This window comes from Brassica napus, chromosome A2, assembly GCF_020379485.1.
Source record: "Brassica napus cultivar Da-Ae chromosome A2, Da-Ae, whole genome shotgun sequence".
Classification (NCBI taxonomy): Eukaryota; Viridiplantae; Streptophyta; class Magnoliopsida; order Brassicales; family Brassicaceae; genus Brassica; species Brassica napus.
The window spans coordinates 911,636-937,477 of NC_063435.1; the positions used below are offsets into that span (position 1 = coordinate 911,636).

The 25,842-nt window shown below is 37.1% G+C and overlaps 8 protein-coding genes across 8 annotated transcripts; 4 read left to right on the forward strand and 4 right to left on the reverse strand.

The window, feature by feature from the left end:
* LOC106383660 (protein NDL2) lies at positions 1–3,652 on the forward strand. Its single transcript, XM_013823737.3, has 11 exons — positions 1–379; positions 1,220–1,319; positions 1,441–1,538; positions 1,675–1,763; positions 1,906–1,966; positions 2,062–2,148; positions 2,236–2,313; positions 2,427–2,483; positions 2,583–2,638; positions 2,751–2,886; positions 3,120–3,652. The coding sequence occupies exons 1-11, from the start codon at positions 320–322 to the stop codon at positions 3,330–3,332; spliced, it is 1,035 nt and encodes a 344-aa protein (XP_013679191.1). The 5' UTR covers positions 1–319; the 3' UTR covers positions 3,333–3,652.
* A 145-nt stretch (positions 3,653–3,797) lies between these two features.
* On the reverse strand, positions 3,798–7,983 carry LOC106383655 (K(+) efflux antiporter 6-like). The gene is made up of 20 exons (XM_048747795.1): positions 7,469–7,983; positions 7,251–7,294; positions 7,114–7,175; positions 6,938–7,016; positions 6,807–6,868; positions 6,647–6,722; positions 6,464–6,538; positions 6,313–6,384; positions 6,140–6,223; positions 5,985–6,053; positions 5,810–5,887; positions 5,444–5,532; positions 5,258–5,354; positions 5,123–5,176; positions 4,897–4,992; positions 4,608–4,796; positions 4,448–4,525; positions 4,327–4,371; positions 4,169–4,258; positions 3,798–4,076 (listed from the first exon to the last, which is right to left on the reverse strand). The coding sequence occupies exons 1-20, from the start codon at positions 7,725–7,727 to the stop codon at positions 4,002–4,004; spliced, it is 1,773 nt and encodes a 590-aa protein (XP_048603752.1). The 5' UTR covers positions 7,728–7,983; the 3' UTR covers positions 3,798–4,001.
* Positions 7,984–8,133: 150 nt separating this feature from the next.
* On the reverse strand, positions 8,134–9,656 carry LOC106406435 (S-protein homolog 13-like). Its single transcript, XM_048747802.1, has one exon. It carries the CDS (start codon positions 9,342–9,344, stop codon positions 8,820–8,822), a length of 525 nt encoding a protein of 174 aa, XP_048603759.1. The 5' UTR covers positions 9,345–9,656; the 3' UTR covers positions 8,134–8,819.
* A 667-nt stretch (positions 9,657–10,323) lies between these two features.
* On the reverse strand, positions 10,324–11,162 carry LOC106406442. The gene has a single exon (XM_048747807.1). The coding sequence runs from the start codon at positions 10,853–10,855 to the stop codon at positions 10,349–10,351; it is 507 nt and encodes a 168-aa protein (XP_048603764.1). The 5' UTR covers positions 10,856–11,162; the 3' UTR covers positions 10,324–10,348.
* Positions 11,163–11,287: 125 nt separating this feature from the next.
* Positions 11,288–16,419, reverse strand: LOC106383668 (probable serine/threonine-protein kinase SIS8). Its single transcript, XM_013823744.3, has 14 exons — positions 15,832–16,419; positions 14,909–15,349; positions 14,651–14,754; positions 13,947–14,529; positions 13,759–13,828; positions 13,442–13,666; positions 13,305–13,345; positions 13,082–13,150; positions 12,884–12,984; positions 12,676–12,754; positions 12,408–12,575; positions 12,248–12,297; positions 11,992–12,168; positions 11,288–11,842 (listed from the first exon to the last, which is right to left on the reverse strand). The coding sequence occupies exons 1-14, from the start codon at positions 16,276–16,278 to the stop codon at positions 11,737–11,739; spliced, it is 2,661 nt and encodes an 886-aa protein (XP_013679198.1). The 5' UTR covers positions 16,279–16,419; the 3' UTR covers positions 11,288–11,736.
* Positions 16,420–18,293: 1,874 nt separating this feature from the next.
* LOC106379236 (NDR1/HIN1-like protein 6) lies at positions 18,294–19,587 on the forward strand. The gene has a single exon (XM_048747815.1). The coding sequence runs from the start codon at positions 18,476–18,478 to the stop codon at positions 19,325–19,327; it is 852 nt and encodes a 283-aa protein (XP_048603772.1). The 5' UTR covers positions 18,294–18,475; the 3' UTR covers positions 19,328–19,587.
* A 651-nt stretch (positions 19,588–20,238) lies between these two features.
* On the forward strand, positions 20,239–21,541 carry LOC106406450 (density-regulated protein homolog). Its single transcript, XM_048761066.1, has 4 exons — positions 20,239–20,385; positions 20,874–20,955; positions 21,046–21,113; positions 21,485–21,541. Exons 1-4 carry the CDS (start codon positions 20,239–20,241, stop codon positions 21,539–21,541), a joined length of 354 nt encoding a protein of 117 aa, XP_048617023.1.
* Positions 21,542–22,463: 922 nt separating this feature from the next.
* Positions 22,464–25,739, forward strand: LOC106383706 (subtilisin-like protease SBT3.11). The gene is made up of 9 exons (XM_013823778.3): positions 22,464–22,617; positions 22,705–22,796; positions 22,892–22,989; positions 23,081–23,236; positions 23,321–23,991; positions 24,066–24,352; positions 24,439–24,553; positions 24,644–24,836; positions 25,007–25,739. The coding sequence occupies exons 1-9, from the start codon at positions 22,513–22,515 to the stop codon at positions 25,570–25,572; spliced, it is 2,283 nt and encodes a 760-aa protein (XP_013679232.2). The 5' UTR covers positions 22,464–22,512; the 3' UTR covers positions 25,573–25,739.
* Positions 25,740–25,842: the final 103 nt, after the last annotated feature.

The following is a 25,842-nucleotide window of genomic DNA, read 5'->3' on the forward strand; positions in this document are numbered from 1 at the left end:
AATATAGGGTGAGAATGTAAAGTTTAGAAGGAGAAAGAATGATAAAACTGTCGGTCCCTTAACCAAGGGTTAGGCTGATCAGGGTATATAGTTAGTCCCTGTGATTATGGGTTTGCAGGTCCTACATTAAACCCGAGTCGACCGTCGGTGACTCATCGAGTTTCCCTATATATATTTTCTAAAACAACAAGAAGTCTTCTATTTGTAAACAAGAAAAAAAACGAAGATAGACATTTTTGTGAGAGAGAAGAGGGAAGGCCATGGAAAGAAGATAATAACTCTCTGCTTATATTGAAATATACAGAGGAGAAAGAGAGAGATGGGAGATTCAAGCGGTTCTGTCTCCATTGATATGGAGGCATTGTCTCCTAGAGGACAGGTAAATTATCTTTACGATTTTCTTTGTTTTTTTTTTGTGTGTTTGTTAAAGAGCTTATTGGATTATGTTTAATACTTTAATGGTTTCTGCATTCTTTGGGCTGCTACTTTATTCCTCAAAAAATATTTACTCAATTATCTGGATTGTAGTTTTAGATTATGCTAAGTGTTTTTTTAGCAATTTCTTGAATCGTTTTGTAATAAAACAATGCTAGAAAATATTTCATGTTGCTTCATTACTATGTTTGGAGCTGAAACTGGAATGATCAATGATGCTTTTGTTGTGTCGGTAATAATATCCAAAACTACGAAATGTGTTGTCTCGATAATCTGATTCCACGTTTCTGCTTTACGTTTGATTTTTTTTTTTAATTTTTTTTGTTTGATTTCTACGTTGTATTTTCTTAGTGTCTTCCTCGATTCATATGCACTTTCATTTTGGAACGTGTGAGTGAATTTGTTGATATGATTCTTGTTTCTAATAGGAGATTCCAAGTATATATACAACTCTTCTTGGATCATTTTCCACATTCCTTTCCTCATTGTTTCTAATATCTCTTAAGGATTTATTTATTTATTTATCATCATTGCGAAATTCCATAATGAAGTTTTTGTTCTTCTATTGGTGGTAGTTCAGATTTTTAATAATCTCTTTTGTTTGACCAATCCGTATTTGCTGGTTATGAGTATATGATTTTAATGGGAAACTTTGCTACTTTTATTTTACTTACTTCCTAAACAAGTAATATTACTCACAATGGAAATGAAGGCTATAAGTGTGGTCTTCATCTATGCATGTTCTTACTTTTCATTTATTTCGTACCCTTTCTTGGGTTGATAGGAGCACCTTGTGGAGACTACCTATGGCCCCGTATGTGTTGCCGTTTGTGGAGATCCAGATAAACCTGCTCTTATCACATATCCTGATCTAGCTCTTAATTGTAAGTCAGATACTTCTTCATCTCTACTTATCAAATAAGCCTTAACTTCAGTTGTACACTATCCAAAATAAAACTTTTGAATTGATGCTTGTTTTTAATATTTTGTTTTGTCATGTTGCAGATATGTTCTGTTTTCAAGGATTATTGTTTTGTCCAGAAGCTAGTTCCTTGTTACTCCACAACTTCTGCATATATCACATAAGTCCTCTAGGCCATGAGGTTGGTAACTCAAGTCTCATCTTCTTACAAACTTTTTTTATTTTTCTGCTATTTTACTGTTTTAACTGCTATTCCATTTCCTTGATAATACAATTCATGTTCCTTATTACATCTATTTTTTCAAGAGTTATTGCAGTTGGGAGCTCCGGTGATCAGTGTTGATGCTCCTTTGCTCTCAGCTGATGACTTAGCTGACCAGATTATTGAAGTTCTTAACTATTTTGGGTAAGATTTCACCTCCTGCATAAGTTTTATCTAATCATTGCTTCATTAAGGTGCATATATTATTTTTATATCGTTTTCTTGTTTTTTTTCTTGTTTTTGTTCTAAATTCTTTTAACTTTATTTCTTATTGGCTCTTATCCAGACTTGGTGCAGTAATGTGTATGGGTGTCACAGCAGGAGCTTACATTCTGACCTTATTTGCTGTAAGTATTTTTTACCTACAGTAACAATACCTCTCTTACATATTATTCTATTTGATATCATACTTAACTTTTCCTTGAAACTTAAATTCTTCTAGATGAAGTACAGGCAGAGAGTTCTGGGATTAATACTCGTCTCTCCACTGTGCCAAGCGCCTTCTTGGTCAGAATGGTTGTGCAATAAGGTTTGTTTCTTCTCAAAATGATAACTTCGTTGGTTCTCACTTGTGGCTATGACCTTGGTTATCAAACATTTCCATAATTTTATGCAGGTTATGTCTAATTTACTTTACTACTATGGCATGTGTGGAGTGGTTAAGGAATTGTTACTCAAACGGTACTTCAGCAAGGTATAGTCTCAGTTCTCTCATGCACCAATTAACAAATATGGTTTTGGTTTTAAAAAGTTTTTTATGAATAGTGTTTTGCATAAGACAGTTGATAATGTTTTGACATATGATAGGAAGTTCGTGGATATGCTCAAGTTCCAGAATCAGATATTGTTCAAGAATGCAGAAGAGTTAGTAATACCTTCCTTCTGTTTTATTTTTATCAATTCTCTGATAACATTTTTTCGAAGTAAAAATTTAATTTATATGTTGTGTTCTCTACTATCCAGTTACTTTGCGAGCGGCAGAGTACAAATGTATGGAGATTCCTTGAGGCAATCAACGGGTAACTATAGTTGATCTCTGTTGTTTTTCATTTCAAGATACAAGTGTTTTCTTTTTCATTGTTACGCTGGAAGTCTTATCTTATCTTATATTCTGGTTTGGTGTGAATAAAGGAGAGTGGATCTTAGTGAAGGGTTAAGGAAACTGCAATGCAGAACTTTAATATTCATTGGTGAAAGTTCTGGTTACCACTCAGAGGCCGTTCACATGACCACCAAACTAGACAGACGATACGGCGCATTAGTCGAGGTATAATATAATACTCAATTCGTTTGAAAAAATATGTTTTGGAATGTTCAAACATATTCAAAAATATTTAAATTTAAATTATAAATACATTATTTTTAATGATTAACTATTTACCACAACTTTTAATCAAAATGTTTTGTATCATTTTGAAATGGAGAGAATACATAAATAGTATAATGTCTATTTCCTTGTTAGCGGTTTGGTTCTAAATCATAGTTATGTATATAAAATAGGTACAAGGAAGTGGGTCATTGGTGACTGAAGAACAACCTCAGGCGATGGTAATACCAATGGAATACTTTTTGATGGGATATGGCTTGTATCGTCCTACACAGAGCATAAGCCCAAGAAGTCCTTTGAGTCCAACCAGAATCTCCCCTGAGCTTCTCTCACCTGAAAATATGGGGTTGAAGCTCAAGCCGATTAAGACAAGACTCTCCTTATGACGACGCTGCCTTCTCTGCTACGGAAAATATTACAACATTATACCTGATGATACACTACGTGAATCGCCATTATTGTTTTGGAGTTTGAGCTGCTCTTGTGTTATGATTAAAGCTGTAGATATAGACAGAGATATTGATCATCTATATATAGAGAGAGCTAAGAGTTAAAAGAGGAATAAGGTAAGGGATTGATATATAGTAGAGAGAATACAGGTGTTTATGTTTTTGAGTTCTTTATAGTAGTTGTCTTCAGTGAGTTATGTCTGTACATTCGGTTGAATAATTATTTAAGGAAAAATCATTATAATATTTTATGTCAATTCCCAGTAACGGTGTTACTTTTCATGTTTTAATTGATTTTTTTTTTTTTGTGTGTTTGCCTAGTGTGCTTACATGTTGTACTAGGGAAGACTCTTTGCAGCTCACTATTCAGAAAGATTAAAGCAAGTTTTGAAAATTTCAGAATAACAAATTGAGAGATATGAATATTGATTAAATATTTTCATTACAGATTACAATGAAGGGACAGAAAAACAATACTAATTACAAGTGAGACAAATGGTGAAAAAAGGCAGAGGTTAGTGGGTTCCAGGAAACAAACAATGTTAGGGTTCCACATAGATTTTTTGTGTTTAACAAAACTTTACATGAGAAGAAAACATTGTGGTTTTAGGAGTTGTGGGATTGGCGTGACATCAGTATCATCCGTTGCTTAGCACTTTCTGATCTTACTATCTCTCCTTTCTGCTCCAAACCAAAACCAAAGCATTGTTTATTTAGTTATTATTATTACATATAAACGCAGAAATAACATAACATTCAAGACCAAGCTTTACCTCTACAGAAGTGTCTGGAGAAAACCACCTTAACAGTACTCCAAGATGCACAACCGCTGGTATCACTTTGAACACCAGAGGTGTTGTAACCTGCTCAAACCAAAACCAACTCAGCTACTTGAAAACACATATATAGAGAGTAAATGATCTGATCATACCAGGCTAAGTGCGGTTGTCCCCAGGAGAAGCAAGTAGAGTTTCCCCTGATAATGTTTCAAACCTTTTAATATACATTATACTCTTAAATACGATCCAACCAGAAGCTGTTTCGTTACTTACCTCGATAAGGTGAAGATTGGAGGCACGGCTGAGTAGTACAAAGGCAAACTCCCCTATCTGAGCCAGAGATATTCCAACCTGTGCCAATTTAACTAAGGTTAGTTGAATCACGGAAGCAAACATGATCGTAAGTATGGTTTGGAATAAATATTTTTCTTACCAGAAGAGCCGTTTTGTTGCTGTATCCAAATCCCTTGACAACTGTTGTAACTATAGTTGTCTTTATGATGATTACTAATATTACAGAAGCTAACAGTATATCCACATGTGTCCAAAGAAAATGGACATTAACCAACATCCCAATGCTGGCTAGGAAAAGAGCAGCAAATAAGTTACGGATTGGTTCTATCTGCAGCAAAAATATAAAAGCACCTGCGTCGTCAGGCTATGGAGTCTTTAAGGAGTTAACATCAGATACTTATCAACTGATTAGTATGGTCAAAACTTACTTGCTCCAACGTATGTTCAGCGAGATCAGTAGTTGATATCATGACCCCTGCGGCAAAAGAACCTAGTTCAAGACTTAACCCCAGCTTATCACTACACTGAAAAAACATAAATCCCCAAGTCAAACAGATATGTTGACAGCAGAGTTCTCATTTTTATTAGAAAATGTAGGAGAAGTAATGAACAAATGAGAATCCTGATGAACACACAAAGATAAAGTAGACTCACCCAGGCTACGAGTAGGCAAAACGCAACAGCAGCTAACTGATAGAGTTCATTTGTCTGTTCAATGAAGAAAAAAGATTAGGTTAATAATCTACAAACTTAATTTTAATGGACAGAAAATGTAGGAAAATCATGTACCTGTGATGATAAGCTGACCATTAGCTTCAGCAACCAAGGAATGCATGTCCGTGATAATATTGTCAAAACAGCCAAAAACGAAAGCAACACAACCACCCTTTTATAAAAGAAAAAAAAAAGTATGATTAACATTGATACTTAGAATGCGCTTTAGGAGCAGTTAACTTTTATGAGTCTTTTCCTCACACTTTTGCCATTGACAACACTCCCTCAAGAACACCAGAGTTTCCTCCAAGAACTGGAAGCAATGCAAACAGCAAACCCACAGCACAATCCTAAAAACATATGCTAAAATCAAAACTCCAAATCATTTTGGAAAAAGAGAGCAATACTCTAACCACTGAGTTAAATAGGCTATTTATCACGGTAAAAGAGAAGGTAAGAGGATACTTATCACATCGATTAGAGTATAAATCCAATTTTATTTCTAAGGAACAGCGAAGTCTACTTACTGCTAGGCAAAATGAATATAAGAAACTCAAAATGATATAACACTATACAGTCTAGAAAGGCAATGGACGTAACATGGTGATGAAAATAATAATCAGATACCTGAAGAATAAGGGTTCCAATAGTAACTTGGCCATGAATAGAATTAGTTGAATTTTTTTCCATGAGAAACTTCAGCACCTATAATAGTTTCAAGGCAGACACAGAAGATGAACATAAGAAAACAACAATAGTAAAAAAAAAAAATCTTACTGATAAGGTTATAAACTGAAATTACCACAGCAGTTGATGACATTGATAAAAATGCTCCAACAAATACTCCCTCTGAGTGTTTACCACCACATAACTGCAAACAAGACCAATTGAAAACATGTCACAAAGAGTATAACTGGAGAAGGTTTAGAGCGTGTATACGTGATAAAAATGACTCACCGACACTGTGATTCCACACAAGAACATGAAAAGAAGAATTTGAAGAAGGCCTCCAAGAACAGCAACTGATCTAACCACTCGAAGCTACATAGTAAGAGGGAAAGGTCCTTAAAAGAGTTGGTTATACTAAACTTTCATTTCAACACTAAGCAAACCAAAGACGTTGATCTCACCTTAGCAGTGGAGAACTCTAGACCCAATGCAAAGAGCAGAAACACCACACCAAATTGAGCTACTGTTTCAACCTACATACAAAATAAAAGCGCAAAAAAACACATGTAAGATCATAAACACATATATAAACATAAACATTCATCATCTCACCTGGACCATCTCACTGATGAAGTTCAAACCTCCAGGGCCGATGATAGATCCTGCTAGTAAATAGCCAGTTATCACCTGCATTAAGTACAAAGTGATTCACAACAGTTAGACGACCGAGACATTATATACTGAAACCTAAATTATATTAACAGAGACAGAGAGTAGAACAAAAAAAATTCGGACCGGCTGTCCAGCACAAGCAAAGGCGATACCACCACAAGTTGCAGATACAATAACAACCACCAAGTCTGATATCAATCTACATGCCACAGGAAAAGCAAAAAAAAATCAGATTACTAACTCAGAATATTAATAGAATATCATATTGAAACACGAAACTTGCCTCAAGTCTAGCTGCAATACTGGATACTTGGATTTGAAATTGGATATGATGAAGACATTGTCCTAACACAATACCAAAAAAATTGCCATGTAAGAACAAATACAACAGAACCAAACTAATATATAACTTACTTTTCGATCAATGAGAGTAGGAGTGTCTTCAGCTCTGTTATCATTGTCCAAGTTGAAAACATCATGGAGTTGAAACCGCCTAAAGAGGAAAATTAGATAACACTTTGAAACATTATAGAATGTCATATAAGAAATTTTAGAGAGATAGAACAAGAAGTAGAAACTGAATATTGTACTTGTCCTCTTTTGTCTCGTTTTTCTTTGTTGACTTTACTCTGGCTACAGTCTCCAGAACAGCCTGCTCACCACAAGCTACAAATTAGATAATCAAATATGAGAGAAATGATAGACCAGCCATTGATTATAACAAAACCTGCTGTCCAGCAACACTGTTGTTGAAGCTTCCAGGATCAGCCACTGCCAATTGTATAACCACAAGATAATATTATTTGGCCTTTCTAAAAGTAGAAGCTAACAAGAAGACAAGATCTAGACACACTTTCCATTTCAGGAAACGCATGTCTTTATTCTTGATCTTGAAGATGCATATTATTCCACATTGGACTAAGTTACGGATCCAGTTCAAGATACCTTCAGTCTGGTCGCTTTCATTGAACTCTTTCTCGAGAGCACGATCAATGATGTCAGCGAAGCTGCCTTCCTTAGGCTTACCAGTTGAAGAAGCATTGAGAGATGCTACGGAGGAGTTGGCGACGGTTTCCTCCTCTAACAGATCGGGATCAGAGAGAGAAAGAGAGAAACAGAGGAAGAGTGAGAGTAAGAGGAGAGCAGCTAGTTCAAAGAAGAGCAAGGATCTACTTCTACTTCTACTTCTTCCTTCCACCACCATGGCAGAACTGAATCTAGATTAAACCGAAAGAAGAACACCGTCGCGAGTGGTTAGGGGTGATCCAGAGTGCGCAAGTGGGGAGAGAGAGAGAAGAAAGTGACAGTGGGAAGAGCGGGGAAAGAGAGATATTGCAATGGTCAACAACTTAGTCCATACATACACAACATAACAAGAAGATGTGATCAGTATTATTATATCTTAATATATTACTACATACAATATCGGATGTTGTGTTGTTTTCTTGTAATAAACAAGTTGCAGGGACCATGTGGAAGATGAATGATAATGGGCTTCGTTGGCGATATTGATTTCGATTTCGATTTATAGGACAAAACATGATGTTACATATATATATTCAACTTTTTGGATATTGTTTGGCTAAGATGTCCACGCCATACTCAATATAACTCTTTTTATATGGTTTATTGTTTTTCTCAATTTCATACAAATATGTTCGTACTCAGTGAGAGCCTCGTCACCCGTGTGATGGCTAGTGCGTTAGCTTTTTGTATGTTCCAAAATCCAAAGACTTGTTTACTAATTTTGAAATCTACATATTTCTTTTTTTTTTACTTTGGCTTCATAGGATGATTTCGCCAAATCATTTTCGAATATAACTTGTATTTTTCTGCTACTTCAGCTCAAACACAATTGATTTTAAAATTCTTTATGAAAAAATAACAAAAAAAACATGTGTCAATCTAAAGCTACATTATCATTTTAAACTCTAGTAATTTCAACTTAATGAAACTTTTGTTAATATACAACATGGCTTGTTTCAAGCATTTTTGTTTTTCCATTGCAACTCTCTGGAAATCTTTGTTAGACTTTGCTTTCAAACTTTGGAAGGCCCCAAAATATGGAGCTTGAGCGAAAAAGAAAAAAAAAAACTTTCAGGTAATTTATTGTAATCATCTAAGCCCGAGTGAACAACATGCTCTTTTCATTGCTTAGAGTTGATTCTGTATTGATCTCGAATTTGCTAAGTATACATAAAGAGGAAAAATAAATAAAAGATGTTTGAAAAAATAAAATAAAATAAAGTAAAAAACAAATAGAAGATGTTTGCTATTTATATGGAAATGTTAATGATTATTGATCCTCATAAATCGGGAAGTAGTTAGTACCACCAATCCAAGCCAGCTTCAATGCGTCTTCGTAAAGCCTTTGGCCTTTATCATCCCTTGTGATCTTCCTTATATATAACCCTTCTCTCTTCACCACCCAAATGCACTCTTCCTCCTGATCATCGCATTCGTACCTGAATTTTCTCTCACCAGCAAAAACAGTTGCGACCTGACCATCAGGCGAGCCAAAGCCGACGAAGAACCTGCACTGAAAGTACGTGTACATGAACGGTAACTTGATGTATACCGCCTTGAACGACCAGCTTTTGGATTCTCCTGGTTTGAGAGCATGCAAGCCTAGATCGTTGGTAGTTGACCAACATTCAAACGAGAGTTGTCGGTTTCTTCCCGGGAATTTGGTTATCTCGTTTCTTACCTCAAACCGGGCTGCTGATGTGGTGTATGGAACATAGGTTGATGCAATGAGAAGGCACCATGTGAATGCGGTGGCTAAACGGAGACTTGATCCGATCTTGAACCCGGACCCCATAGCTCTCTTGAATAGTTTTGTTTTTCTTAATTTTGTTTTTGTGACTTATATGTAAACGAAAGTGGTTGTTTGTTTTGGATGTTTATGTTCGATGAGCTTTCTTTTCCCCTTTTCATCGGTTTGGTTTTGTAAGAAATCTAACTAAATAACAAACTTCTGGTAACATTTAATTTTCTTCTTTAAAAATTTGCCATGGGTTTGTAATTTTAGAATATATATATGTTGTATTTTGTAAGGGTGGTTAAATCCAGCTTTTGATTGAGGTTTTGTGAAAGGTTTTTTTCACAAAATTTATGTAATTGATAAATAATTTTTAAGGAGTTGAATATTTTTCTTTCTGTTTATAATATATAATTTTTTGGATGTGAAAAACTGAAATCAGATCGTTTCTTATTTTCTAATTGAGTTAGTCTTTTAGTCTTAGGCTCTTGGCGGAGCTACACGTACCAACGTCGAGTAAAACGCTAACACCATTTTAGGAACGCATGCATGATCTTTGGTCAAGTAGTAAAGCTAGGATGACACAAGGATGCTCCTCATTCCGATTTCTTGATTTAGCTCTGTTTTGTTTGTTTTGTTTGTTTTGTAGTGAACTCTTGTGTATGTTTTTATTAATAAATCGGCACAAGTTTGTAGGCTTAGGTAACAGATCAACATGTGACGATGAAATCTATTTGAATGGTGGAGAGTACACCATTAAGACTTATCTATTCCACGTTGTAATAGTAGTGCTTAATTATACTGAACAAGTATACACTAAATTTAATGCAACTGAGCCTAACCAACATATGATAAACTGATTATATGTGTTTGATCAAAAAAAAACTGATTATATGTTAAAACTGAAGTTTATTTTTAAAAAGTGTATATAGCAAAAATACAATACAAATTCACTTATATTTCTTTTATCCAAAACCGAACCAAACATATTGAATTCGTTTACATCACTTACAAATGAATTCATTTATCAATAATTTAATATACTGGCACTCCAAGGATCCGAATCAAGAATGGTTCTGCTTACTACGGTTCAAATCTCTCAGTTGATGCGGTGACCAAGGCGTCCACGGCTCAATTAGCTTCTCGACAGGCCTAGACAGCTCAACAATCCCTCCAAAGGGATAATACAACTCATAACCAATGAAATAAATCCCGTTACGTCTAATCGCGTACTTGCATGTCTGCCCGTCGCATAGAATAGCCGTAGTAGACAACGTCTCGATCTCAATATTCGCTGTTCCTAGCCTCGACCTGAACTCACAGTTGTGTACCATCACGCCGTTACCAAACTGAGGAACTTCGAAGCTCCAACGAAACTCGGAAGATGGTTGCGACTTGTGCCATCCGAGGTCTTTCTTTGAGGATCGGCAGTGGTAGAAAACGGAAGGTTTTTTGAAGTTGTACATTTCGTTTTTTATTAGTATGGAAAAATCAACGTCTCCTTTCTCGGCTGAGTTTCCCGCTAAAATGATTGCTTGGGACACAAGGCACCATATTATTAGGGTTTTCATTTTTTTCAGCCGTTTCTTGTTTAAAGGTCCTCTCTCTGATGTTCAATATTTAAAATGAGAAGAAAAAAATTAGAATTTATTGAAACGGTTTGGACAATTTTAGAAATCGCGTAACCGTGTGTTATAAGCTATAAATTTGCTGTCTTTGTCATAATACTAATCTGTGTGTTTGACTTAGATGTTCCTATCACAGTTGACTTGACCAATTTGTTAGTTATTCGGATTGACTCACATTCCTTCCAGATGCACAGAAATGCATTGCTAATATGTGTGTATATATTTATATAATTTTAGATTCATAATTTGTAATTATCGAAAATAATTTTGGTATATGATACAAACTTACAAATTATACAAACTATCAAGATTTTTGGATGCAACTCGTCAAGATTGGTTATCTCGATATACACAAGAATGTAGTACATACATATATTTAGTATCAGAAGCTGTTTGTATGATTAGCCTATAGCTTATATAAAGCTCTTAAAACATTAATCCCCACATGTTTTTACATTTACCAGATTTTGGGGTCAAATCTCAAACCAAAAGAAATAAAAAAGTCCGTAGGCTTATTGTATTCTTTTCATCATCTTTTTTTTCCTCTTCTGTTCATTTACCTAATAGCAACAATAATAATAGTAATTACAAAGAGGGGATTTTAATAGGGCTTCTTTTTTTTGATGTTTGTTGAGCTCCCACTTCGATTGAACTCCACAAGCTTTTTTCCCTAACCCAGCAATCTTTCTTTCCTCTCTCATCATCTTGACCGTAAAAGCAACCCAAAAGAAAAAGCAAAAGAAGAAAAATAGTGGCAATCCCTCACCAATTGGCTCTTTGAACCAGACCAGGTGATGCATCAGAAGCTTCGGTCTAAAATATCTTTACATCAAACTTTCACTTGTGTTCCCTCTGTTGCTTATGTTTAGTCCCTGTAGCCGCTTCAGACTTCGCATCAGTTGTGTAAACGATGGCCGTAAATGCGGTTCCCTGTTCAAGAAATAAATAACTCGACGTCTTAACTTAGTCCCATCCAAATGCGCTAAACTTAAGGTTCGGAGTTTATATTCGGAACATGATTCATACTATCATACAGCTCCTTGCTAGATTTTAAGGATATTTAAGGAAGTGAGACTTACATTTGCCAACAATCACGGATTATCTGTGCAACGGTTGGATCAATATCATTTGGGATTTCAAGGCGTCGATTCTGGAATCCCACAGCTCCAACGACTTGCATCGGGTTTAAACCTTTCCAAGGGATGCGTGAAGTAGCTAGTTCCCACAATATAACACCAAAGCTGTACACGTCACATCTGTGCATGCAAGCACACCAGTCAAATACTTTTATACTAAAATGTATAAGATTCTCTTAGCTTTGAAAATTTCACTCACTTCTCATTTGCTGGTTCATTCCTCAACACTTCTGGAGCCATCCACTCGGGCTGCACAGCCATTAGCAGAACATTTTCTCAAGTAAGTTACCATGTTACATTTTTTTTTGTCAAACTAACGCAGAGATATAAGGAATGGTTCTATTTGAGTTATAACTGACCGTTCCTGCAGTTGATTTTGAAGACAAATAAGTGTGGTGTTTCATGCGCGACAATCCAAAATCACAAACCTTGACGACCCAGTTTTTATCAACAAGAAGGTTTGGAGATTTTAAATCTCTATGTACTACAGTTGGGTGGCTGGTGTGCAAATAGTTCATACCCTTTGCCTGCAATACAATCAGATAGAGAACCAAGTGTCAGATGATTTATGCTAGATAGCAGTAACTTTCTAGAGTCTTCTGTTCAACCAATGAAACTCATGCATACCACATCAAGTGCCATCCGCATTCGTCTCTTCTCATCAAGCTGATGATTTGGTCGATGGAGTAATCTATACAAACTCCCCCTGCATAGTATCATGAACGTCTAACAAATTAAGTCAAGAAGAAGAATATTAGAACTATTATTACGAGAACTCAAACTAGCAGACTAAGTGATTATTTACGAATTGTAAAAGAAGAGCATGAGGATCAACCTGGGTAGGAACTCTGTCAGGATGGAGAAATTTGGCGGCCGAGTTACTGCTCCCATGAAAAGAACAACGTTTGGATGCCGCAACCTCAACATTATTTCAATCTATCAGAACAAAATAAAAAACATTCATAGTATGATTAAGCAATGCAAGTAATTCGACAGAATTAGATTTATCTATGAATAAATGATTTGGAGTTACTTCAGATTTGAACTGTGTCAATGCATCACCAGAGAAATCTTGATCCAAAAACTTCTTAACAGCCACTTCCTGAAATAAAATAAAAACACAATTAGTCCAAAAAATCCATGTATCAGACAGCATTCTCCTTCACTGGAAGGAAATGGGTGAGAGGGTTTTAGAAACCGCAGACTAAACATCATTTTCAAGAATCAGTGAACTGATACTCCAAAACATAACTTACAGTTCCATTCCACTCTGCACGGTAAACTTCTCCATATGAACCTGCAACAAATACAACACAGAGAAGGGGCACATTTTAGTATATAATAAAGTTTCCAGCTGCTAGGGAAATCTACTATTTGACAGACCAAACCTTACCAATACCAATCCGCTCGCCAATCTGAAGATCTTCCCACATAATTTCCCATTTTGCAGCCTCACCGAGAAATGGATTAATTCCTTGGTCATGTCTATCACAAACAGAGGGCTCCCCATCAGCAGTGCTCTCCATCTTTTCCGGTGAAGAAACTTTACCCGTATTATCCACATCAAAGTTTCTCCCCATCAAAAAATCTACCTCCCCTGGTTGTTGGCAAGTCTCAGCTGTTGGAAATGAGAGAGGTTCACAATTTCGTTGTCATTGTACAGTTGCTTAAAGGCACTAACCGTACCGCTAAGGAAATATTATCCCTTACCTGAGGTACAAACAGCTGGTAGTTGCAATGCTGTGGGGCTGCTTTCAGATTCAGCTAATTGATATCCAACCTATTCAGTGCGGATGAAAATAAATAAAGACTTCAGAAATAGATCAAGTGGCAGGTGGGAAAGAATTAAAAGAAACTTGTGCTCATTTAGTGAAAAAGGATATGTATCCTAAGATTACCTTTTCTGGGTAGCATGGAACAGCAGAACTGCTACTTTCTTGCCGAAATTCTTGAAGCAAACTCTTCCCTTTCAAGTTCTGTGGATTGACATCCATAAACAAATCTGGGGGAGGTGATGCACCACTTTCTAACAAGACAGCATGTAATTTCTGCGCGAATTCGGGGTTCTTTGCTGCACTTATGACATATTTCGAGACATTCTTAACTTTTACTTTCTGCGCACTTGTCGGTTTCCCAGAAAATGGCGGCAAGTTTTCACCAGATATCTGCTGTGTTTGCATTAGCTTTCCAAAGTCATGCTCAAACCTCTCCGTTTGATGTTTCTCAACAGCAAATCTGTCACTGTTCTCTTCATGGTTTCCAGTGAATAAGTTTGCCACCATACCAGAAGGTCTGGAATCTGTTTCCTCGAGGACTGAAAATGCAGGCGTTTCAGTTTCTTTCTCAAGAACAGGGCAAGAATGTTGCAACAGATCATCAGGAAACACTCTTGTATCGGTGCAAGCAACTGGAAGAAAGCTGCTTGGAACCTCGGCAGGAATTAGAGCACCAGGAGCACCCATTAAATCAATAATGTATTCACTGCAAGTAAAGAATGAATTAGGACTCTGCAAAAGTCACTACCATCACATACAAAATGAGCCCAATATCAGGAATCTAGAATATGAGCAGAAGGCAGCTGATTAGAGTAGCAAAAGAAAACCTTTTGTCATCTAGTTTAATCAAATTAACAGCCCCATCATCAGTTCCAGTGTAATAGCTGCCTTTTACCAGCATACACGGGAGATTAATCCTATCAGCAAGCACCTAGAAAAAAAAAGGAACTATTTAGATTCACCATACATCTTCTAGCAACGATCAAAAAGAGAGCTCATTGATGGAACCCTCAAAACAGAGTAACCAAGAGGTCCACGACCAAAACTAGAAACAAGTAAAAACGTGTTGTTAACTCAACGCAAACCTTGAAAAGCAAAGCCCTGTGACGTGCAAGACCAAAATTAACTCGTCCAAGTGGAATAACAGTAGTGCTCAAAGAATTCCTCAGCTCATAGCTTCGATGCATCCACTTCCTCAACGCTTCATCAGCATTTTCCACGCGGCCACCCATCTGCTCCACAACTATATTTGCAATTTTCTGAGTTAAAACACTCGACACCTGACCGCGAGCAAAGTCTGGACACTCCAAAGACAAAGCGTAGGCTCTCCTCTCCAGCTCTTGCAGCTCAGGATCGATCAACCGGTTCACCAAAATGACCTCATAATCAACATTGTCTGAAATAGAAATCGCTTGAAGATCCACGAGAAGCGGCATCTTCCCTTGTGAAAGAGAATTGGATGTGATCCCATACACGTCGTAGAAACCATCCCTGACTTTCTGATCATAGTTAATAACCTTATGTCCCTACAATAAAAAATGAAACATCAGCATGATAAGCCTAAGATTCCTAATGACAAACAACTGCGGTGCAGTTCGTAATAGTAACAAAAACATATAGATATATAGAAATAGTTTGTTACTATTATTAAGTGCGGTGCGGGCAGTTAAAAACATTTGGAGCCTAAGTATCTCAATTCCTCTAAACTACTGAGAATTGAATGATCAGATTCCCTAAACCCCCAAACTCAAATTTATTACCTAAATCCAATATTCTAAAAATAGCTAGGTGGTGGTTACGCATATTATAGAGGATTATTATTGTTTAGGCCGGCGCCTAGGCCAATTTTTTGAACGCCTAAACCGATTTTTTAAAATAGTTTCGCTCATATCCGATTTGCTGACTAGGCAGAGGCTTTGAGAACACTGCCTAAATCAAACTTCCTCTAAACCAAATGATAATCAAATGATCTCTAAACCCCTAAACTAGTCAAATACACAGTCTATACCCAATATCGTAGCGATAGAAAGTCAACGGCCGAATCCGCGTCGGTGACCGGAGCTGAAACGCCGAGGCTAATCCTCTTAGCGGCATCAAGCTGAGCCGTATCTGCATTCTCTCTCGGATCAGGATCAGACACGCTGATCGCCATAGCTAGCTGGACCTGGTACTCCTCCTCCATCAGATTGAAATCGACACCGTCCCCAGCCGCCAGATCACGCCCCGGCGGCTCGAACGGTTCCAATCTCGGCATTGTCGATGAGGCGTTGCCGAAGCCTGACGAAGAAGAGACGGAGGAAGTGGAGGCGGGGCTAGGGCTAGAGCTCGGAACAGGGCTGGGATCGATGATCGTCGTCGGTCTAGTGGAATCGTCTAGCCGGTGATGGTCGCCGAATCCGCCGCTGCTGCTGCTTCCGATGTGGAGCTTACGGAGAAGATGCTTCATCTTCGACATCGAATCGTCAACGACGGAGTGATCTGTTGTTTATTTCTCTTTCTCTCTCTAGGAACCTCCGGTTTATCTCTCTAGAGATGAACCTTCCTTTCGCTTAGTTTTTTTTTTCTCGGAAAATAAAATAACTGAACGTCCAATGAAAAAACGAAGAAAAATAAATACTTCCACAGATAAATAATAAAATAAATGGATAAATACTAGAGGTTAACGTGCGCCGACATCTTCGAAAGTAAGTAGGATTCGATTAAAAATGCGCACTCTTATTCGGCAAGCCATCTCCACTTGGTTAGAATAGCTTTGACCATTTTTACAACAAGTCCAAACTATGTAAGACTGGTATCAATAAGATTTTTAATGTCATTTCAGACCTCTTTTCTGTTTATAATTTCTGATTTTCCAACTTTTTTTTGTTGCTAAAAACAGAACAAAAAAAAGTCACTGTTGTAATCAGTAACTTATGTGTATGTGTATTCTGCAGTTAAATTGTATACAGGCTATCATGTCTTCTTTGGATACCAATTTCTTTATTTGACTAAATCTGATTTCAGAAATTTAGTTTGTTAAATATACTATTTAGTCCTCTATATATGTAAGATGATATTTAATTTTTATTTATTGTAACTTTATTTTCATGTCATGATTTCGCGATTAAATGATGATTTCTAATCAAAGCCATAGACTTCCATGTATATGTTGATTAAAAAAAAAGACTTCCATGTATTCAGTCCAATTTTCTTTCCCTGATCCAAAAAAAACTTTATCTTTTTCCTTTTAAGTTTTAGTTCAATAGCTATAGTCTTAGCTTATATCTAATCAAAGATAGCATTTTCAGTATTGATCCTGAATAATTCATCTAAGACAATAACAAAATGTCAGATTTTATAGAATCATAGACCTTCGGAAAAAATCAAATGGTCTTCGAATGTCAGCATGTGTGATCTTAGTAAAATTAAGGTTGTCAAAAATTAACAAAACTAATTAAGTTAATTCCTGTCAGATACAGTATGGATATCTGCTGATATGAGCGGTAATAATTAAACCGGTGGTATGTAAAACGTAAACTTAATGGAACAAACGGGGAAAATATGCTGAAAATTTTGGCTAACCTAAACCTTGAACTATGTGTTATGTTTGATTATTTATAAATTTTATTGAAGATCTATGAGTTCTGATACCTCCTAAGTGAAGATGAAACAACACTATATAACTAAGAATCACATTGGAGTGAGGTTAATGTATATGTTAGCCAGAAGCTGTGCATAGAACAAGTGTACAAGAGGATAGAACAAGTGTACAAAAAGTTCAAGGCCCATTGATATTTAGAAGAAAAACTACATATAAGGCCCAAACATTTTATTTCTTACTATGCCCAGAAACTCAAGTCTTATGCTAGTCCTAAAGCCCACTCGATGGAAGGGTAAGATAATGGATGGACATTAAGTGTATATTAAGTAAGTATATGCTAATCTTGGGAATTGAGAACTCGAAATTAAGGATTAACATCATTGAAATCATAGCAGCATTACCGATGAGGCAGTGAAGTAAGTACTTATTGACTTGGGATTTACTCTCTCTGAACAAAATGACTTATTCTAATTATATCAACCTTCGGATCCATAATCTAGTATTTATTACAATATCTGCACTCATTTAATTTTACCTTTTTTTAAACCTGCACTAACTTTAAATTCAAACTCATTCAATTGCGTGCACTCCTTTTTTATAAGAAAAAAAGTGAACTGCTACCACTAACCTGTCGGTGGATTACTATTTTACAATTTTTCTTTAATTTTAAAATTTTATTACACTATAATGTTACTCTTCTACCCATCATTCCTCATTTAATTATTTTCTCAATAATATATCATAACAATTATTCATATTTTACTGGAAACTTCTTTATTGAAAAACTGTATTTACTTTGGGGCAACTTTTTATGGAATAATACATTATTAATTATTTCTTACCGCCCAATAAAGATTTCACAGACTTGGCATGGAAGTCATGAACATTCACAACAACCTAAGAAAAAAAAACTGAAAACCAAAAAGCAATAAAAAAAAAGAATTCTATAATTAATGAATATCACATTTAAAGCTATTAAGATTCCATAAAAAACACTGTGTTGTCCCTCTCTCTACCTTGTCTGCTGCTCAGATCTGTCTAGGGAGAGAAAGAATCTGAGAAGAAGAAGAAGATGACTGACCGAGTCTTCCCAGCTTCCAAGCCACCAACCGCCACTAACGGAGTTCCACCAGCACCTCCTCCGGCTCCCACTGCCGTTAACGGTAACGGAACAGCAAACGGCACAGCTAACCAAAAGCCTCAAGTCTACATTCCGGCTAACCGGCCAGTTTACCGTCCGCAGCCTTACAGCCGCCGCCACCACCACCAATCACGGCCAAGCTGCCGGCGAGTTTGCTGCTGCTGCTGTTTCTGGTCGATACTCATCTTCCTCCTCCTCGCTCTCATGGCCGCGATCGCCGCCACCGCCGTGTACGTGATCTACCGCCCCCGTCCTCCGTCGTTCTCCGTCCCGTCGCTTCGTATCAGCCGCGTTAACCTCACCACCGCGTCGGACACCTCCGTCTCCCACCTCTCTTCCTTCTTCAACTTCACTCTCCTCTCGGAGAATCCCAACGGCCACCTCACCTTCTCCTACGAGCCCTTCGCCGTCACCGTCAAGTCCGCGAAGTCCGGCGAGACGGTCGCGAACGGGACGGTTCCGGCGTTCTTTAGCGATAACAAGAATAAGACGACGTTTCGGGGCGTGATCGCGACGTCCACGCCGGCGCGTGAGCTGGATCCGGAAGAAGCTCGGCGTTTGAAGTCGGATCTGGCGCGTGCGCGCGTGGGGTTTGAGATTGAGATGAGGACGAAGGTGAAACTGCGAATGGGGAAGGTGGGGAGTGAAGGAGTGGAGATCAGAGTGACGTGTCAAGGGTTCGAAGGGACAGTACCTAAAGGTAAAACTCCGACCGTAGCAACCTCGAAGAGAACTAAGTGTAAGTCTGATCTGAGCCTCAAGGTTTGGAAATGGAGTTTTTAAATTTTCACAATTGGAATTTTTATTTTTGGTTTCTTCTGGATTTTGTATTAACTTTTGGATATATCCAAAAGAAGATTTGTTTCTCAGTTTTTAGTTACGAATTTGCAGAGAAGAGTCAGTGAGAATTCACAGCTTCTAAAACCTTTCTTGGATGTTTTTGTTTTGGGAGTTTCTTATTTAAAATTATAAATGTAATATAAGGAATTTGAGTACTAAAAACCTGGAGATGGCAGTGATTGCATTAGTTGAAAACAACTAAATGCTGAGCATTGAAGTAAGATCATAATATACTAACATTGACAGAACCTTAAAAATGCAAAATAGAAAGTGACAATATTGAAGAACAGCAATTGAAGAGATGTGTTAAATGTTAGATGCTGAACCATCTGATCCACATATTATCGCCATCTAAAGAGAACGTGCATGGTCTCTTTTTGTGTTTTGGGTTCCATGATGTAATCAATAATCACACACAAGAAAAATCATATTTCACCATATTGATTAAAGGTGGGGATATATTTTCAGTGAATAAACTATTTGATCTAGCAGTTGCATGTTATATATATTCAATGTAGACTCTATTCATAAATGGTATGTAGTTTAATATTTTCAAATGTTATTTCATAACATCAACATGTGCATTGTAGTTTAACTTTACAGAAAAAAATATTTAATTTGTTATATAATTGTCAGGAAATACTTAAATTTTAAGATACTTTCAAAAAAGCCCGCGAACAAAGAAACTGATAGATGTTCGAAACCAGGCCAACACATGTCCGAAAGCTTTACGCTCGTGTTCTCTGTTAGTTACTGACATCTTTCGCTTCGCGGGGCAGCGAAGAACCAGCTTCAACTTTGCTACACAAAAGTATCGTTTAGGCTTCATCATATACGAGTATCATCATCAATCTATGGCGGAGAAGCTTGAGCCGGCGAAGGTTTTGTACTGTGGAGTTTGCTCTGTACCTGCGATTACTGCGAGTTCGGTCCTGATTTCGGCAGATGTAAGCCATGGCTCATTGAAAAAGCTCCAGATCTCTATCCTGACCTACTCAAAGGTACACGCCCAAACATGTGTTTAAATGGCTGGAAGCATGTGTATGTAAACATACACATTTGCAAGTATACATAAGGCTGTGAAGATGTGCTTAGTACACGTACGTTAGTGCTATTGCACATTGCTATTTAGAATTCCAACCATATATTAGTTGCTTAAATGGCTGGAAGCATGTGTAGTGTTTCCCTTTCACTGGGGGAATCTACAGTCGAGCTGTTAAACGTGATAGAGATCTAGAGTTACTGATTGGTGTTGATGCTTAACATGAAAATAATTCAGCATTTAAAAAAAAAAAATTTAACCATGGGATTCTCCATTATGTAGGAGGGACATCCAAGAAGGAGGAAGTGAAACGCCTTCCTGGAGGAAAACTAAAAAAAGAAAGTAAGTCTAACTTTCCCCCTCCTACACACATTTGAAAATGGACTTACTTATCAATGTTTTGCTTTTTCAATCTTATTTCATACAAACATGCTTGTTCTTGAATAGGAGAGGCAAGAAGTTATTATTGAAAAGGTTGTCCGTAACAAGCGAAAGTGTATCACCATTGTGAAAGGACTAGAACTCTTTGGTGAGTTATTTGCTTCTTTAGTAGTGTGACATCTTAGTTATTCCTCTTACTGGCTGAAACAAACCTCACTGCTTAAAATTTGTTCATCAGGGATAAAACTCAGTGACGCTTCTAAAAAGCTCGGGAAGAAGTTTGCTACTGGAGCATCAGTTGTCAAGGTATGTAGAATATGGATTACATATCAAAATATAAAGTATAGGGTATGTACTTAGATATATTAGTGATGCTGAGCTCTGGTCCAGCTTGTGACGAATGGGAACAAATATGATCAGAACGACTTATGTTTATTTTCTTTTCTTCTTGTTATGACTAGTTTTTCTATTAAAAAAATGCGTTTCAGGGACCAACTGAAAAGGAGCAAATAGATGTTCAAGGAGATATATAATCTATGATATCGTTGAATTCATTACAAGACACTTGGTCTGATGTAGCATAACTATCCTTCTTTGTTAGCTTTTCTCTGCATATTTTAAAACCTTTTTCAAAGTCCTTCCTAAAAACTATTGACTGTTACATTGCCTATATCCAGGTACCTGGAAGATCCATTTTTTTCATCGAAGATGGTAAGAAGGTTCAGGCTGGTTGATGATGATCACCTCTAGCCTGTTTTTTTTTGGGCATGGTAGGTTCATGTAGACTTGCTGGTTTACGAATCTTCCCATGTGTTTGGAGGAGATCACATCTCTACAATAACTTTAAAACATAACTTATAGTTGGATCATGGTACTATTTTCTTCCAACATCTCTGTTTCTGGTGGCTCTTTAATATTTTTAAAATGTGCCTTGAAATGGGTAATGCTTTCTTGATTCTTACACTTGAAATGATGAATGGTTTCATACACTAAGCTGATCATCAATTCTTAACAAATATTTTTAAATAATAACAAATAATATATAAACTATATTTTAATGACTTGATCAAGTTAAAATTACATAAATATTTTTTTTATCAGTTCAAGTATCATATTTCTAAAAAATTTAAATTAAAATATTTATGAATTTTATATGGTTTATAGTTTAATTTAAACAATATTATTCTTTATAAGTTATTTTGTGATAAAAAAATTTCAGAGATTTTCTAACTTAGTGGCATGCTTTAACGAAAGTTTAGAACCTAATAATGTAACCAGAAACTAAGCCAGACGATATTATTAGCTACATAAGTTAACGTAATCAGAAAGTAATCTTAATAATAATTTTTGTTTTAAATTAAGGAGATGTATACCAGAAAAGTAATTAATTTAGAACCTAATAATGTAACCAGAAACTAAGCCAGACGATATTATTAGCTGCAGTAACGATGAAACAGAGAAAATAGAAAATATTGCTTTAAATTAAGCAAATACCAGAAGAGTAGTTGAGTTTTACAACTTAATAATGTCAGAACAAGGTAAATAAGTCGTTTCCGAACATAGCTGTTTTTTATTTTTGTTTTTAGACAGAAACGTTGTTATAAATACAAGACAATTATTCCTTTTTGTAAATCACATTCACCAACCGGTGAGACATTGACTGATCTCTTGAATATTTTTTCCTTTTAATTTCTAAAAGGAAAAAATGAGTTCTCAAGTCTCATGGTGGGTTTTTGGGATGATGAGTGTTGTGTTGATTCTCAACTTGGAGTTTAGCGTTGTGGAAGGAGGAGCCTCTGAGGAGACTAAGGTATGTAATGTGTCACAATTCTGATAATAATGGAAACATAAAATCTATCGGGTGAAGGAATGATTAATATGCATTGCATATATATAGATCCACATAGTGTACCTTGGTGAAAGAGAGCATAATGACCCGGAGCTTGTAACGGCCTCGCATCTCCGCATGCTAGAATCATTACTTGGAAGGTACCAAAAAAGCCCATATATATTTAGAAGTGCAACAAAACGTTGTTGAAAATAAAATCAACTAACGGGTTTTGTGGAAATATGCATGGTTGCAGCCAAAAAGATGCAAATGAGTTCATGGTTCATAGTTATCGACATGGTTTCTCAGGCTTTGCCGCCCATCTTACGGATTCTCAAGCGAAAAAGATCTCAGGTGCGCACTTAAAAAAATGCATATCATACAAACACACATTTTAAATTTTAACTATAGTTTACGGATTTGAGTTTCTCATAAATATGTTTAGAGCATCCGGATGTAGTTCAAGTCACACCCAATACTTTCTACAAGCCTCAAACAACAAGGGCATTTGAGTACTTGGGTCTTTCTCAAAGCTCACCTAAAGGACTTCTTCATGATGCCAATATGGGTGAGGATGTCATCATCGGTATCTTGGACTCAGGTAAGTTTGCATAGAGGTCTCTCCAAGTGTATAATTTTTATTTGACACGACCTATATTTATATATATATGTATGTTGTCTGCAGGCGTGTGGCCAGAGTCGCCGTCCTTTAGTGACAAAGGGTTAGGGCCGATCCCGAAACGATGGAAAGGGACGTGTGTGGACGGTGCAAAATTCGACTCAAAGAAGCATTGCAACAAGAAGCTGATAGGAGCAAGGTATTACATGGACAGCCTCTTCAAAAACAACCGAACGGACAGCGGAATAGCAGACACCGAGTACATGTCAGCCAGGGAAGTCTTCGCTCACGGGTCCCACGTCGCCTCCACAGCAGCAGGAGCCTTCGTCCCAGATGTGAGTGACAACGGGCTTGGAGTGGGCACAGCAAGAGGCGGGGCACCTAAAGCACGTATCGCCATGTACAAAGTGTGTTGGCAAACTCAAGATGGCTCATGCGCGTCCGCAGACATACTAAAGGCCATGGACGATGCCATAGCCGACGGGGTCGACGTGATATCAATTTCTTTGGGAAGTGCGATCCCTATATCCCGTGAAATCGACATCAGTAATGTGTTCTCGTATGGAGCTTTCCACGCGGTCTCCAAGGGCATTACCGTGCTCATGGCAGGTGGCAACTTCGGACCAGATGCTTACTCCGTCCAGAACATAGCTCCATGGATTATAACAGTGGCTGCCACCAGTCTTGACCGGTGGTATCCCAAACCTTTGACACTAGGAAACAACGTGACATTATTGGTAAACAAAAAAAAAAAAAAAACTAGTCAAGTTTTACATGTAACATTATCCTAATGTGTTACTAAATTATGTAGGCACGTACACCATCCGTGGACCCTGAACTCCAAGCAGAACTCATATACGTAGACAGCTCAAAGGAGATGACCAGTGAAGCAGCAGGAAAAATTGTGCTAGGATTTACAACTGCTGAAAATGGAGAGTCTGCAACTGATTTTCTAAACAAACAAATGGAAGTTCAGGCGGCTGGTGTAATCCTTGCCGGTAGAAGAAGTGATAAGATGATAGTTTCCGAAGGTCTGATTAACCTCAACATCGACTATCAGCAAGGGACTACAATTTTGAACTACATAAAATCCACCAAGTATTATTTTATTTATTTATTTATACCACTGGTTAATTAAGTTGATCACTTTTGCTAGTTGTTTAAAGTCTCACTTGTGATTATAGTAAGCCGACCATAACAGTGAGTCCTTCAATCGCACTCACTGGACCACTTGTAGCTACTAAAGTTGCTGAATTCTCCGGCAGAGGGCCCAATTCTGTATCTCCATATGTTCTCAAGGTAATAACTTGGTTAGTCTTTCTATATAATATATAGTTTAACAACATTCTCTTTTTTTTTTGCACTGAACACCAAACGTTATGTATATAGCCCGATATCGCAGCACCTGGTGTATCCATAGTGGCAGCTTGTACCCCAGAAAAAATAAACTACGAGAACGGGTACACGGCTATGTCTGGTACTTCAATGGCAGCACCTGCCGTTGCCGGTGTGGTTGCTCTACTCAAAGCTGTGCATCCTGATTGGTCTCCTGCCATGCTTAAATCAGCCATCATCACTACAGGTAAAAATTATATTCATATGATTTTAAATCGGTACATCAACCATAATATAATAAATCTCTATACTATATGTCCTTATCCTACCATAAAATAAATTTATTCTTTTGCATATCAGATAAATATTTAAATACTTATTTAGTGATCTAATCAATTGACTCCTTACTTGGTTAAGCTTCATCAACGGATCCCTATGGAGAACCTATCTACTCAGAGGGATTATCACGGAAACTAGCTGACCCTTTTGACTTCGGGGGAGGACTGGTGAACCCAGAGAAAGCAGCAAACCCTGGTCTTGTCTATGATGCAGACGTACAAGACTACATTCGTTTTCTATGTGCTTCTAGTTATGACGAGATGTCCATCACCAAAATATCAAAGCAAACAGTCAAATGTCCGAGTCCAAGGCCATCTATGCTCGATCTCAATTTGCCGTCTATCACCATTCCGTTCCTCAAGGAAGATGTGACTCTCACTAGAACCGTCACCAACGTTGGACCCGTCGACTCTGTATATAAACTCATCGTTCAGCCTCCTATGGGTGTCAAAATCTCCGTCACGCCCCAAACATTGGTCTTTAACTCCGGAGTTAAGAAACTCAGCTACCAAGTCACTGTCTCCACAACTCACAAAGCAAATTCTATTTACTTTTTTGGGAGTTTGACTTGGACGGATGGCACTCACAACGTCGTCATCCCATTATCTATCAGGACACAGATGGTGAAGTACTTTGACCAATAAGTTTACACTATTTCCATTATCATATTGTAACTCATAATGATTTTCAGTGTACTTCAACCATTGTGTTTACATTTGTTTCTAAGGCCTTGTAAGTAAGTGCAGACCTCATAATATCAAAGTTTAAAACTTGTCTATGATGCAGATGAATTTAATACTTCAAAGTTCAAATACAACCAACGTCATCATATTCCTATCATTTGATACATCTATATTAATCATCTACTAAAATTTTGTTGATGACATGATGTCAAGAAAATAGAAATAGAAAAC